The 16,523-nt window shown below is 44.2% G+C and overlaps 1 protein-coding gene across 1 annotated transcript in view; it reads left to right on the forward strand.

Annotated features, from left to right (window-relative positions):
* Positions 1–7,391: 7,391 nt before the first annotated feature.
* DGAT2 (diacylglycerol O-acyltransferase 2) overlaps positions 7,392–16,523 on the forward strand; it is a 58,185-nt gene continuing 49,053 nt past the window's right edge. Inside the window, exon 1 of the mRNA XM_042457726.1 lies at positions 7,392–7,538. Coding sequence (XP_042313660.1) covers positions 7,499–7,538 — 40 coding nt within the window. The 5' untranslated portion in view covers positions 7,392–7,498. The remainder of the gene's footprint in view (positions 7,539–16,523) is intronic.

Consider the following 16,523-nt stretch of genomic DNA (forward strand, 5'->3'; position numbering starts at 1 on the left):
AATAATAATAATAATAATAATAATAATAATAATAATAATAATAATAATAATAATTTATTAGTTTACTGAGGCACCAGAGCTCTCTGGCAGAGAAGGCTCAATGTCTCACGACACTATAGTTCCCAGAATTTCATAGCATGGAGCCAGGACAGTTAAAGTGGAGTTAAACCAGATTATCTCCCCAGTGCGGATGCAACCTGAGAGAAGGCAACTGTTACAAAGGGAAGGAGAGTGGATTAGATTCAGTGAGGTGGTATATTAGAGAGCATGGAGAATAAGGGAAATCGGATCATTTCTGCACTTCTCCAAAATGGGTCTCCTTCAGAGCCAAAGGATTTACTTCCAAGTAAACCTGCAGCTTCTACACTGATTATTTTGCAGTGAAATAATAATAATAATAATAATAATAATTATTATTATTATTATGAAAATATTATTATTAAGAAATTATTATTATTATTATTATTATTATTATTATTATTTCACTGCAAAATAATAATAATACTGCCGGTGACACATTTGGATGAAGCAGAGGGCATGTAGGGATAAGTGACATTCCCAATCATTTAAGGGGGGCTAGCATTCATGTGAAACTGGAACCAGGAAGTGCCCCCTTCTTCACCTCGGAAGTGCAAAGGTTCACAATGTGTTCAGACCCCCACTGAGCATGTGCAAGTCTCCCAATTCACCTTGGTGAATCCGCATGGTATGTGCTGGTGTGGTAATTTAATGTGCACTCGTTCTGCTTTGCCTCAGGAAGGACCACAATTTCATTTTTCATGTGTGATAATTCATCACGTGAATTGCCTTGGATTCGAATTGACTCTGCATCCCCTTCACTTCGGATTGGCTCTGGATTGGAGTTCCAATTTCACATGTGATAAGGGCCTATGTTGCAAAAACCTCTAGCCTGGTGATGTTTAGCAAGCTTGCTTAAGCAAGCACTCTTTGGCATAAACAGAAAAGCAGAACTTACTTGTTAACTTTTGCAAGAGTCATTTAGTTGAAGCCCCATGTAGCTATCTAGCCTTACCCCAAATTGGAGTCATAGACAATCATAGGTGCGGTACAGACCACCCAAAAAGAATGGCCTCCCAGTACCTGTTTTTCTGCCAGAAGGAAGCCACAGCCTCCAAACTGTGCGGCTTCCCACCGGCGGAAAAAGAACCCGCAAAAAGTGTGCCACTGGTGCACTCATTACGTAAGTACCGCATGGCGCTGTGCAGACATCATGCGGCACATATATAACAATGGCAGTGCCCATGTATACAGGGCGTTGGAAAGGTCCGTTTGTACCAGGCCATAGTCAAAGCAGTATAAACCTTCAATTTTCCCTTATCATTTCCAGATAGGGCATGGTTTCTGGGCCCTTCACCATTTTGGTGGCCTTCCTTTGGACACTCTTCAGTTTCTGAACATCCTTTTTGAATTGTGGTGCCCAGAACTGGACACAATATTCCAAGTGAGGCCTGACCAAGACAGAAAAGAGTGGCACTATTACTTCCCTTGATCTAGACACTATACTTCTATTGATGCAGTCTAAAATTGCACTGGCCTTTTAGCTGCCTCATCACATTGTTCACTCATGTTCAACTTGTGGTCTACTAGGACTCCTAGATCCCTTCACATGTAGTCTCCTCAGAGCCCATCTTCATACTATGCCCCTGCACACTGTTATGAGAGCCACTCTGGGTATCATCTTAGGAACTGGTAGGGATTGTGTTGGATATGGCCAATGATATACAGTGCGCCTGCGCCATACGCGGGCGCGCCATACGCGGCCTTGAGCATACGCGCTCAAGCAGCGGGGCGCACGCGGGGCGGAAGGAGCAGCACGTCCCATTCAATTGAATGGGCGCGCGTGCCCGTTGCGCCCTGCGCACGCCCGCGCCGCCGCGCCACCGCACACAAGCCCCATTGTTTCCAATGGGGCTCGAGCATAGGTGGAATTCGCCTTATGCGGAGGGATCCGGAACCGATCCCCCGCGTAAGGCGAGGACGGACTGTACTTCTCCATTTGCACTCCTGACTGTGGTAAGGACCAAAACTATTGTTTAGGGTTTCCAGATCTCAAGGCCTAGCCTAGAGCCAATGTAGTGTAGTGGCTTGAGCATTGGAACACAATTTTGGAGCTCAGGGTTCTAATCCCTGCTTGGCCGTTATGTAACCATGAGCAAATCACATTCTCTCAGAGCAAGGCAAAAGCAAATCCACTCTGAACAAATCATGCCAAGAAAACCCCACAAAAGGACCGTCTTAGAGTTGCCATAACTTGGAAACAACCTGAAGGCTCACAGCAACAAAGCCTGGAATATTAGAGTTTGTATCCTCTTTCATGGTCCCCAGGGGAGGGGGAAAATGGTCTGAGGGTGGGCTATTTCACAATAAATGCTTTTCACACCATGAATCCACTTTTAATTTCGATGAATCCATCCTGTGGAATCCTGGGGTTTGCAGTTTAGGGAGAAGCAGTTAGAATTCTCTCACTACATCTCTTGGGAGAAAGGCAGGATATAAATACAAATAAATTAATAAAGTATTAACTTCCACTAGTTGTTTTGTTGCTAACAGCCTTCAGGTTGATCCTGACTGATGCTGACCCTCTGTAAGACACCTCAAAGACATCCTATCCTACATTGCTTTGCTCATGTCTTGCCGATTCGTGCCTGTGACCTCTTTAATAGAGTCCATCCATCTAGCATGCTGTCTTCCTCTCTTTCTACATCCCTCCACCTTTCCTAGCATTATTGTCTTTTCCAGGGAGTCATGTAATCTCATGGTGTGACCAAAGTACAACATCCTCAACTTGATCATCTTGGCTTCTATGGAGAGTTTAGGCTTGATCCATTTATTTATAAGACCCATTTATTTATTCTTTGGGGCTGTCTAAGGTATCCTCCGCATGCTTCTCCAGCATCACATGTCAAATGAGTTGCAAAATAAGGCAAGGGTTTTACCCTCTGAGTTCCTTTGTTGAAGCAAGTCTTTGCAACCAAGTCTTCTGATTACTTTCTGGCTCTGGAATCAAATGACAACGTGCTGTAAGATGACGTGGATCAGAATTGGGGTATTCACTGAATAATCCATGTGTGGCTCAGAGCCCATCTTCATACTACGTGCCTCGGGTGTCATCTTGGGAATTGGTAGAGATTGCGTTGGATATGACCAATGATACACTTCTCCATCTGCACTCAAGACTGTGGTAAGGATCCAAACTATTGGTTAGGGTTCCCAGATCGCAGGGCCTGATCTGGAGCCAGTATAGTGTAATACTTTAAGCAGTGAATTAGGTTTTCAGCAACTGAAGTAAGCTAACGGTGAAGGGAGAAAGTGGGAAGAAGAGAGAGAAAGTGTGATTTTATAAAGGCAGCTGAAAATGTGGGGTTACAGGATTAGCTTTGACTGCTCTTAGTAAATAAGTTGGAGCAGCTGAGTTGCATACCCTTCAATGGTCTCAGTGGATACATCCTGTAGAAACAATGCAGTTTGACAGTTCTTTAAGTGCCATGGCTCCATCCTACAGAATCCTGGGATTTGTAGTTTTGTGAGGCACCAGCACTCTCTGGCACTCTCCTTTGTAGCTTCATTGCCTGGTAGAGATCAGCAGTAGTTGTTGTTGTTTCTGTGTGCCTCAAGTCATCTCCGACTTATGATGGCCCTAAGGCAAACCTAAAATATGGGGTTTTCTTGCTAAGATTTGCTCAAAGGAGGTTTGCCATTGCCTTACTCTGAAACTGAGAGAGTGTGACTTGTCCAGGGTCATTCAGTGGATTTCATGACCGAGGGGGTAATCGAACCCTAGTCTCCAGAGTCCAACACTCAAACCGTTACGCCACACTGGCTTACAGCACCTATAGCATCTAGTCATATGTCTTCATTTCTAAAAATAGTTGGAGAGGATGGGAATCTGGACAGGTGAGAAATGCCACTGTTATACCACTAAGACTCTCAATCCATGTGCCTTCACAACAGCACACATGATGGCACATGGGTTTCCCCAAGCCCTATCCTGTTGCTGGTGTTTGTATAAGGCTCACCCCCAGTTCTTTGGGAGCTTTCTGATATGAAGACCTGATGCCAGGGCTTATAAACCAAAATGGTTCCATTCTGATTTGGAGCACTGATGCTCTGCCTTGCTCCAAATAACATCATGGTCCCAATAGCATCCTGGGCTGACCATCTTTCTTCTGCTGCTTCCCCTTCCCTTTCTTCTGGCTTTTAGGTACAGTTGGCCCTCTGTATCAATGGATTCTTTATCCACTGAGTCAACTACCCATGTCTTGAATGTATGTATGTATGTATGTATGTATATTCCAAAGAGCAAGCATTGATTTTTGTCTTTTACTATAAGGGGTGACATTTTACTTACATTGTATTTAAGGAGACTTGGGCATCTAGGAATTTTGGTATCCATGGGAGGGGTCCTGGAAGCAAATCCCAGTACTGTAGATACCAAGGACCCACTGTACATTGCAGTTGCAGAAACACAACATGGATAAGAACACTTCCATGCTGAGCTAAGAGGAGTATCACTTATGTTGTAACTTCATTTAGTACCCAGACACCTGGCACTTCTAATGTAAAGAAACCTTGATCCCCATTCAGTCCTTCACCAACCATCACTGCCACCCCTGTTTGCCTGCCAAGGCTGGCTTCCAATTCTTTGCACCCACAGAGGCCAAAAAATGCAGACAGACTATTAGAAATATCATTCTTCCAACCATTGCATCATTGCTACTGGATTTGTCTAGAACAGACCAAAAATGTACTGGGAAACAGACTTATGTCCTTAACTGCCACCAAGGGAAAGAATGGCAAGATGTGGCATTGGTTCTTTGACCTGCCCTCTGTCTGCTTACATTTGAGCTGAAGCCAGAAAACATGTTTCACAAACAAGGTCTACTGATGGTGTCTAAATTCCCTCAGTAACCGGGGAATTTCCCTGCCTGGATCAGACATGGATGGCTCCAACAAAGGGAATAAAGGCTGTCACCCTTTTCAAGAATTCTGAAATTTGGAATACCCCAAAATCTAAAACGGTCCACTCGGGTGGCTCAGATAGTGACACCTTTGCTTTCTGATAGTTCAACCTTTCTTCATGCACAAAGTTATTTAAATGCGTAAAATTACCTTCAGGCTATGTGTATGAGGTGTATAGGAAACGTGAATGACTTTCATATTTTGACTTGGGTCCCATCTCCAAGACATCTCATTGTTATTGTTGTTAACTGCTCTTGAGTCGACCTTGACTTATGGGAACCCTGTGCATGAGACATCTCCAAGAGCCCTGTCCTCCACTGCTCTGCTCAGGTCCTGCAAATTCAGACCCATGACTTCCCTGATTGAGTCTAGTCATTTGGCCTGTGGTCTTCCTCTCTTTCTGCTACCCTCCATCTTGGCATTACTGTCCTTTCTAATGAGCCGAGTCTTCTCATAATGTGCCCAAAGTACAACGGCTTGAATTTTATCATCTTGGCTTCCCAGATTTCAGGCTTGATCTGTTCTAGGATCCATTTGTTTGTTTTTTGGCTCTCCACAGTATCCTCAGCACTCTTCTCCAGCAACACATCTCCAATGAATTGATTTTCTTCCTATCTGCTTTTTTCAGCGTTCAGCTCTCAGATCCACACTTAGTGATGTGAAATAACTTGGAATGGATGATTCTAACTTTAGTGCTCAGTTGTGTGTCTTTGCTCTGTAATGTCTTGTCTAGTTCTTTCATCCCTGCTCTTCCTGTTCCTAGTCTTCTTCTTATCTCTTGACTGCAGTCTCTAGAGCAGATCATTAAACACAGAATCTGTGTTTAATGTGTTTAATCTAGAAGGCAATGCCATAATCACAAAAAGTCAACATGGGTTTCAGAGAAACAAGTCATGCCAGACAAATCTGATCTCTTTCTTTGATAAAATTTCCAGCTTGGTAGATGAAGGGAATGCTGTGGATATACTGTAGTATATCTTGATTTCACTAAGGCCTTTGACAAGGTTTCCCATGACATTCTTGCAACAAGCTTGTAAAATGTGGGCTAGACAAAGGAAACTGTTACATGGACGTAATTGGTTGACCGGCCGAACCCAAAGGGTGCCAACAATGGCTCCTTTTCAATCCTGGAAGAGAGTGACCAGTGGGGTCCCACAGGGCTCTGTCCTGGGCCAGTGCTATTCAACATTTCTATCATGATCTGGATGACAGAATTGGGAGCATACTTACAATTTGCAGATGACACCAAATTAGGAGGAAGCTAATACCCCAGAGGACAGACAACATTCAAAATAACCTAAATAGATTAGAAACTGGGCCAAAGCTAACAAATGAAATTCAACTGGGAGAACTGTAAGGTACTGGACTTAGGGCGGGAAAATGAAATGCACAGATATAGGATCACAGGGGACACCTGGCTGAATGAAACACGTGTGAAAGGGATCTTGGAGTCCAAGTAACCACAAGTTGAAAATGAGTGAACAGTGTGATGCGGCAGTAACAAGGCCAATGCGATTCGAGGCTGAATCAATAAAAGTATAGTGTTTAGATCAAGGGAAGTAATAGTGCCACTCTATGTCGGCATACTAGATAATGATATTCCTTCCTCTGTCTTCACTCTCCATCTTCTGTGTCCAAACCTACTCTGTGAACGATGTTTTTCGTCATACAGGTTGAACAGGTGAGGAAGAAGGATGCAACCTTATTGACCCCTTTGCTAGTTGGGAACCATTCTGTTTCTCTATATTCTATTCTGACAAGGGGTCTCGTCCTGAGTAAGATTTTCTCAGCAAACCCTCAAATGTAGTGAACGGCTGTGACTTTGAGAGTCTCCATACCTCATTAAAAGGGTGCAAAAACCATATCTAGAGAGAGACAGATCCAAAACACTTCTTGTCCCAAGCATTTCAGGGAAGAGAGACTTGACCTGTTATACAGTCCGCCGCCCTTCCCATACGCAGTCTGGGCGCATGGCACGGCGGCGCATGGGGCCGGTGGTGCAACAATGCACCCTATTATTCTGCTGGGGCTTGCCTCCGCGTAAGCTCAAAGCCATTATATAAAAATCTAATAATAATAAATATATTAATATATAAATAATGCGAGTTGCCATCCTCCCCAGCCTGCCTCTCTTCCTGTTTGCAACATACCCCATGTTGAAAAATAAATAAATAAATTGTCATTTTTATAATTTATGGCATTTTTAGAGAAACAGGCCCCTTGGAGCTCGTCCCCCCCTTTCCTCTAGGCGACTTGGACCAGTCCAGTGGATGACTCCCTCCTCCCTCCTCGGACATAGAAGAGCCCAGGGAGCATCACAATGGCCAGCCCCTCGGCCCCTGGCCACGCCCACCGGCCAGGTGCTATAAAAAGGCCCGCGGGCGCCGCTCCCCCCTCCCCGCAGTGCCGTCGCTGGCGCGGTGAGCAGGAGGTGGCTGTGCCCGCCCGGGGAAAGGATTCTCGTCCTCGCTCCCCGGAATGGCTGGCAGCCGGAGGCCGCTCTCCCTCTGAAGAAGCCATGAAGACCATCATCGCTGCCTACTCCGGCGTCCTCAGGGGTAAGGAGCACTTCCTCAGATGTACATATGTATAGGAGCATCATCTTTCCCCTCACCATCCATGGAAAGGAAGGAGATATTTTTAGCATCATCTTCCCCCACATCTATGGGAAAAATTGTGTGTGTGTCTAATATATTAATATATAAAACGTGATTTTTAGTATTTTTTCTCCTTACCATATATATGTGTGTGTGTGTGTGTGTATAGATAGAGAGAAGAGTTTGAAGCATCGTCTTTCGCCCTATCACCATAGAAAAGGAAGGGTGGTGATTTTTAGCATCTTTCCCCCCCCCATCATCCAAGTAAAAAGATGAAAGATATGTGATTTTAGCCTCTTCTTTCCCCCACCATATAATATACTATACATTATATATAGTTTTTAGCATCCTTTTCTTTCCACCATCCACGGAAAAGTGTATATATATATTGGGATTTTTTTTTTAGCATCTTCCCTCTTACTATCCATGGAAAAGGAAGGGTATAGTATACATATATAAAATGTGATCTTTATGTATTTTTGTTTCCCCCCCCATACAGTAACATATATATTATATATGTTTTAGCATCCTCTTCTTCCTCCACCATCATGGAACAGGAAGGGAACACACACACACACACATATAATAATGACTTTTAGCAATCCTCTTCCCACACCACCATCCATGAAGGAAGGCTCTCTCTGTTTGTAGATAGGCAAGCCACACTCTCCAGCTTCACAGAGATGCAATGGCAAAACCCCTTCTGAAGAAACCTGCCAAGAAAAACCATGGACCATGAGGACTGAGAGTCACACTCTCTCAGCCCAGAAAGCCCCACGATAGGGTCATCTTAGTTGGAAAGAACTTGAATGCTCACCACTGGAACAGCAATTGGATCGGATAACAAGGATGCGTTTGTTTCGTTAAAATGATACAATCATTTATTAATAAAATTATTAAATGGATAATAATGATATGTTTTATTTCTAAACAATTCAATATTAATGAATATAATCACAACAAAGCAGTTATTACGATACCCCAACCCATGGCAAGCAATGCATTTGCAAAACCATTGTTTGAAATCTCATTTACTTAGCAGGAATGGGAGGGAAGGTTGCTTAAGACATTGTATTATTTTTTAAGGCAGCATAGACTCCCTCCATAAAAAGCGGAAAGCTTTTTGGTTAAAGCTGCAGGCCCCATCCCAGGCAAAGAAATAGAAAGAAACGTGCAAAACTTCCATCCCACCTCCTATTTTATTTTCTTGGAAATGGATTTCTGTCAAGAATGGAGGCAGGGAGGGATTGCCATGAATATTTGGAAATGCTATGTATCTTTGGGGGGGGGGGGGGGTCCCAAGAACTCAATAGAAATAAGAAGGAAATAATGTTAAGTCAAAGGCTTTCATGGCTGGCATCCATAGTTTTTTGTGGGTTTTGGGCTATGTGGCCAAACTCTTCAGAACATAGCCACAAGCCCAAAAAAACCCACAGAAAACTATAAAAATAATGTTACTTTTGCACCTGGTTCATGGAAACTTTGAAGCATGTAAACACACATTTTGCATATAGCAAATTTTGCATTTTGTTTCCTTTTGGGCCCCTCTTCCAATAGATATTTGCTCCTCGGTTCTAATGAGTATGGGTTTTGGTGCAAGAGAGGAAATTCTCAGAACTGGGCATTTTAAAGAATGCGACAATTTAAAAGAATAATTGTGATAGACTGTGACACTGAAGAGTTGGAGCACCAGTTCGTTCCTGGTTCTGGCCCGAAAAGTCCAGAATTGGGATTCACTGCTCAGCCCCAGAAACCCACTTGAGGGTCACAAGGGGTGAGCAAAGTTAATATTAATCTGCTGGAAACAAGACCTAGGAGATCTTATGGTTTGTTGATGTGTGCCTTCAAGGTGTTTCTGGCTTACGGTGATCCTAAGGCAAATCCTCACAGGGATTTTGCTTGGACTATTTCTTCAGCAGAGGTTTGCCATTGCCATCCTCTGAGGCTGAGAGAGTGTGGCATGCTCAGGGTTAGGGCGACCCTAAAGTGAAGCTTCCATAGGGTTTCTTGTCAAGTTTTTCAGAGGAGGCATGCCATTTCCATCCTCTGAGGCTGAGAGAGTGTGACTGCCCAGAGGCCCAGCAAGTTTTTTGTGGCTGAGCCACGATTCGAAAACCTGGTCTCCCAGTGTCTTAGGCCAACTAGGGAGAAATCCCAATTCTCCTTCCCGGTTCCCTTTCATTCTCTCTCTGCCCCTGATGTGTAGATCAATTTGTAGATCTTGTGGTGTCTCGCTCTGGGGTCAACACAAACTACAATTCCCGAATTCCATCCCATTGAGCCAAGCCACTTAAAGCCGTGTCAAATGGATTATTTCTCCAGTGTGGATGCAGCCAGTACAGAATAACAAGGATATTCAGTCTTTCTGGGAATTCTTTGCACTGGTATCTGGATTAATGAACGCTGGGTGCTGGTTTGACATTTATGCAGCATTTCACTAGCAATATTAACTAGTTGCACCCGCCTTATGCTTGGTCAATGCTCCAGCGGCTTTAAAAAAAAATCAGATTAGGCATAACCCAGAGGATAGTCGACCGGCAGTTAATCCATAGCAGACTGCACCAACACAGAGCCAGTGCTTTGGAAAGCTGTTGCAGTACAGCTTGAGTTTCCTGATCTGAAATGCTTAGGATCCAAATCCAGGTTTTGCATTTAATTTTTAATTTTGGAATACCTGTATTTATATACGTGGGCTCTTGGTAATCATTGGGATTTAGTTCAAGGACTGCCCCCAGAGATGCCAAAATCTGTGGATGCTCAAGTCCCATTAAATACAATGGCATGGTAAAATGGTGTCCCTGAAATGCAAAAGAAAGTTTGCTTTTTGGAACTGAAATAACTGACAAACCCCCTCTAAACAAATCATGCCAAGAAAACCCTGCGATGAGCTTGCCTTAGGGTTGCCCTAAGTTGGAAATGACTTGAAAGCACACCAACAGCAATCCTCTTGGTGACAATTGCTTGGGTTGCAAACCACATCAGCCAGAAGGGCCAGATGATAAAGACTCCTAGGGGGTACCAAAATAACACTTATAACCATTTTTGATGCCACTTTGTTGTAGTTGTTGTAGCAGTTGCTGTGTGCCTTCAAGGCATTTCCAACTTAGGGTGACATAAGGCAAGCTATCACAGGGTTTTCTTGACAAATCTGTTTAGAGGGGGTTTGGCATTGCCTCCCTCTGAGCGGAAGAATGTGACCCCAAGGGTTTACATGGTCAAACTGGGATTCTGCCTCCCATAAGGAAATTCAAACCTAAAGCCTGTTCTTTGGGTGATGGGTTTGTGCTGTGTCAGCTAAGATAACACCTAGGCCGCTTTCCACCTGAATGGAAATCTCCAAACAGTTGCGTAAGGAACTCTTTTGCTCAGTTTGCAGGTGTACATTGAAGGACACCTCTTCTGAATTTGCAAGGTTTTATTTCTTGTGTCAAAGAAAGTTTTTGACTTGTGACAAAAAAGGGGGGGGGGGAGCCAGACTAGCCTTTCTAGGAAGAGAATTACACACACCGCATTCTGCCCACCTTCCTGGGAATAGGCTTCATTTCCGTACAGTAGTACTTGAAAACATTGCATTGTTATAGCCTGATCCTGTTGCCAAAAGAGGGTAAAAAGAAAATGAGACTCTTTGTGGTGGAGTCTCCTTCTTGAGAGGAGGGGATGGCTAGAGCAAGGGGTTGGACCTGATGGTCTTTGTGGTTTCTTTCAACTCTGTGATTCTATGAGGTGCTCATGATAAATTGTGTAGACAACACAGCCTCATAGAATGTTCTGCACACTTCCGTCAAGTGATGGGCCTTCTGCAATGGGGACAGATTATGAGTGAGGGAGACCAACAACCATCGGGGTTTAAGCTTTTATGTTGGGTTTGAAGGAAAACGTTGCGAATCGGGGGGAATAATGGGGCTATTCAGGCATGTGAAGCCAAATTCTCTCCTCCAAAGCACTGAAATCTCAACTAGCTCCTTTCCTGCCTGCCTTTCAGTTTAATGCATTGGTAAAATGGTGTGAACCATTAAATTTGACTAAGTATGCTAAAACAGCAACAAAATCCACTATCAGTTAAAATGTCAGCTGTCCACTGGCCTCTCTTTAGTCGTTCTTACGCAAACAAAGCCACAACCAGGTGCATGGGTACATGCCCATAACATGTAGGATTCAGCAATGGCAACTTGACTTTCAGGGCTGTTTCTCCTCCGAACAAACAAGAGCATCCAGTAAGCTTCGACCTTCTGCACGTAGCCTTGCGGTTTGGCACAAAACCACCACACGTTTGCACACTTTGTTTAAAGGCCAGCAGCAGATTCTTGGGTTCAGTATGAAGGACAACACCGATTGCAGAACAGGAAGGGGGTGTGAGAACAGGTAGAAACAGGGGCAACACAGCATTTGTGCATGAATGGCCAAAAATCACAGGCACCACAAACCATACTTCCACATGGTAGGAGTGCCATAATTTAGCAGGATGCAAATAGTTTTGCACTGACCACTTCCCAGCACTTGGTAAGAGAAAGCTCAGAGAAGTTCCTTTGAGGTATACAATTCTCTGGCCATGATCCTGCATCCCGTTTGTGTCAACTGCCACTAAGTCGATTTTGACCTCTGGCAACTCCATAAATGAAAGACCTCAAATCACACCATCCTCAACAGCCCTGTTTTGGTCTTGGCAGAATCACAAGAAGGCAGGCTTCCTTGACTGACTCTACCTCTCTGGAATGAGGTCCTCTCCTTCTGTCTTCACATAGAATTATAGATTTGGAAGAGAACCCAAGGGCCCATCCAGTTCAACCCCTTGCCATGCAGGAACAAATCAAAGCATCCCGACAGATGGCCATCCAGCCTCCAAAGCCTCCACTCTCTGAGGAAGTGTCCTCCATGTGAAACACCTTTTTGCTGTCAGGAAGTGCCTCCTAAGAAGGTGGAATCTCTTTTTTGATAGAATCATAGTTGGAAGAGACCACAAGGGTCATCCAGTCCAACTCACTGCCAGCAGGAACTCCAATCAAAACATCCCTGTCAGATGGCCTTCCAGCCTCTGTTAAAGACCTCCAAGGAAGGAAATGTACCACTCTCCAAGGGAGTGTGTTCCACTGTTGAACAGTTCTTACTGTCAGGAATTCCTGGAACCTTTTCCTTAGTTTGCATCCAACCTCTATTGGATACCAGGTTATCTCCCTATCCAGAAACACTTCTGGATTTTGGATAAGAGACTCAACTTGTATAAAGTAGGCATGGGCAAGTTTCTAGGTCATGTTCACAGATGTGTGAAGACACAGGAGAATACCACACTGCGTCCAGACCGTTTGGAGAACCCGATGGGAATGGAAACACATTTAAGAATATACCACACGTATGTGTTCTCCATCGGGTTCCAAATGTGTTCCACATGTGTTCCAGGGAGAGTACGGATTAGATGTGTCCCAGTAACTGTAACGTGATGAGAACGTTCCAACAGAAGTCTGTGCGGTATCTTATCTGTTCTCAGATCCGTTCTCTCATTCCTCATCTCCTGATTGGCTGAAAGAATGACAGGCGGGAGGCAGGCTGATGAGCAACTGCAGTGAAGGAAGGTGTGTGGGGGGGAAGAAGGAGGAAGGAAGGGAAGGAAAAAGGAGGAAAGGTGGGACAAGGGAGAGAAGAGGAAAGGGAGAGAAAGAGGGGAAAGAGGGGACCAAGGCAGAGAGTCAAGAGGGAGAGGGGTCTGGCTGCTTTTGCGGGGCCTCTGGTGTCCATGTCCAGCGGGGCTCCTGTGCTGTCAGCATGCAGGAGGCAGGGATGGCAGGGATGCCCAGGATCTTCCCTCCAGGAGGAAACCCACAAAAGCTCCTCTGTTGGAGCACCACACAAAAGCAAGCAACAACTCCCAGATTCCATAGCAAAGAGCCAGACAAGAGTTAAAGCGGGAAGGGAACTTAACCTGAAGGCACAACATTACAGCACACACCACAGGAAGCAAAAGGGTGACAAGCTGCAAAAAGGGGAATTGGGATGACACAGAGGACTCTTCTTTTCTAACTGGTTTAAAGAGCTGCAGTGGGTGTCGAGGCTCGCTCTTGGCCCAGTCCCCTCCCTGGCAGCTTGTTTCCTCCATGGAGCTCCCTTAAAGCCCAGGCTGCCGAGGAGGGGACTCTGCCTTTGGCCCAACATTTATAGAGGGCTTGCCTCTTCCCTCCAAGGGAATCCTCGGACTCCCTTCGGAGGGAAGAATTCTCAGTGAGGCTGAGAAGCACTCTCCCGGCCAGAGTCCCTAGGCTACTGAAATCCCCCACCTCCCTTCCCCATAGGAATCAATCCAAAACGGAGTTTAAAAGGAGCAGAGGAGAGCCCTCTGGGTCTGCATCTGGGAGAGATTTTAAACTGTGTTTTTGGATTGATTCCTATGGGAAAGAGGGCAGAGAGAGAGGAGAAGGGCAGGACATCCCCATAGTCAAGCAACTTCTGCCCTCCCCAGATGAAGACCCATGGGCTCTCTGCTCCTTTTAAACTCCGTTTTTAGATTCTTCCTATGGGGAAGAGGGGAGAGAGGAGAGAGATGGCAGGCCACATCCCCATAGCCAAGCAACCTCTCTCTCTCCCCAGATGACGACCCAGAGGGCTCTCCTCTGCTCCTTTATAAACTCCGTTTTTGGATTGATTCCTATGGGAAGGGGGTAGGGATTTCAGTAAGCCGAGGGACTCAGGAGAGCAGCCCAAGCCTCCCTCTTTCCTGGGAGCAGCGCCTCTTCAAGCCGTCCAACCACTGAGTGGCAACATCATCAGTACACAGCCCAAAAACTATACGCATGTGCCAGCAAACCGTTCTGGTTTCTCAAGAAAATGGAGAGCGCTGTGCAGTAAAATGCGTTCCCATCACGTTATCATCACGTTCCAGTTTGCTCAATGCAGTAATATCCGTTCCAGGACGTTCCCGTCACGTTACGATGTGGAACGTTCTGAGAACGATATGCGATATCTTCACACACACACACACACACCACACACACATCTTTCTCATATCTCTCGTATTAAAAAGATGGATCAACCTTGTTTTAATGTGAAGCCGAAGGCTTTCATGGCCGGCATCCATAGTTTTTTGGCTATGTGTCCTGTTCTAGAAGAGTTTATTCCTGATCTTTCACCAGCATCTGTGGCTGGGGATCATAAACATTAGGAATAAACTCATCTAGAACATGGTCACATAGCCCCCCAAAAACCTTGTTTTAATGCTTTCTAACATTAACAATTCAAAGTTATCGGCTTTGATATGATTACATCTTTCTATAACACACAATGTTTTTTACTGCATGTATTCTATTAAGTCTGAATATCTGTAACTACATAATAAAACTTACAAAATACTTTCAGAGTTGTTTTGGATGAAGTTTAAAGTTCATTGAAAGATTTGTTTTTCTGAGACATTTTTTTGCACTATAAAAACTGATCTGATACTAGATATCAGCTTAATAATGAATGCCAATATACTGTGAAAGGTAAAATATTTACATTAAAGAGTCATTGTTGTTCCAATAAGAGTGTGGAAAACAAAGAATAGTGGACCTTTAAAAATATGATATGAATAGTGGTTCCCTGGTATTGCTGGGGTTTGGTTCCAGGACCCCTGTGCATACCAAAATCAGTGGATGGTCAAGTCCTATTAAATCAGTGATGTCCCTTAATAAAATGGCAAAAGTTAGGTTTGTGTTTGATTATCAAGCTATGGATGATGGAATTGATAGATAATGAATCCATGGATACAGAGGACTGATGGTAATCAACTTTTTAAAATGTGAGTGTTTTCAAAAAGTTACTTGGTTTACACCATGGTCTAGGATGCCTTTCATTGCTGGTTTGCAGACTTGAGTGACTTAAGGTTGTCAACTTGGAGGCCATGGTTCAGACCTGCACAATTTCAAACAGTTCCAATGAGGAAGAAAAATGGCAGATGTCTCAAGAATCCAGGATGGATGACTAAGGAACTTTCAACTGAGCTAAGTTTGAAATAGAGCATGTATAAGAATGGAAAAAGGGGGAAATCCCCAAAGAGGAATTCAAAGAAATAGCAGGCATTTGTAGGGGTAAAGTCAGAAAAGCTAAAGCGCAGAATGAACTCAGGCTTGATAGAGGGTTAAGAACAACAAAAAGGACTTTTTTTGGATATATCCACAGCAAAAGTGAAGAAGAAGGAAATGGTAGGGCCACTGCGTGGAGAAGATGGCGAAATGCTAGCAGGGGACAGAGAAAGGCGAATACAACACTTCTTGCTCAACTGAGATAATGGAGCAGAGGACAGAAATTGGAATTTCAGCACAGAATCAGTAAGAGATAGTAGAGGAAACCTTGTTAATCTAAATCTGTGGTCCCCAAACTGTGCTCTTTAAGGGATTTTGGACTTCAGTTCCCAGAATCCTAGACTATTATCCGACATAGCTGAGGCTCTGGGAGCTGAAGTCCAAAATCTCTTAAAAGGCACAGTTTGGGAACCACTGATTCTAAATGAATTAGGTCTCCAGGACCAGATGAACTACATCCAAGGGTACAAAAGAGCTGGCAGTAATATTGGAGCCATTGGCAAATATCTTTGAGAACTCCTGGAGAAGGAGAAGTCCCAGCAGACTGGAGGAGGGCAAACATTGTCCCCATCTTCAAAAAGGGGAAAAAAGAGGATCCCACAATTATCGTCCAGTTATCTGACTCTATCCAGGAAAGATTAGAGCAGATCATAAACAAAGAGTCTGTGAACATCTAGATGGCAATTCCATAATCACAAAAAGTCAACATGGTTTCAGAGAAACAAGTCATGCCAGACAAATTCAATCTCTTTCTTTGATAAAATTACCAGCTTGGTAGATGAAGGGAATGCTGTGGTTATAGTATATCTTGATTCCACCTCACATTAGAAGGAACTTCCTGACAGTAAGGGAGTTTGACAGTGAACACACTCCTTCCTCGGAGATTGTGTGGAGTCTCCTT

The sequence above is a fragment of the Sceloporus undulatus genome, chromosome 3 (genome assembly GCF_019175285.1).
Source record: "Sceloporus undulatus isolate JIND9_A2432 ecotype Alabama chromosome 3, SceUnd_v1.1, whole genome shotgun sequence".
Taxonomy (NCBI): domain Eukaryota; kingdom Metazoa; phylum Chordata; class Lepidosauria; order Squamata; family Phrynosomatidae; genus Sceloporus; species Sceloporus undulatus.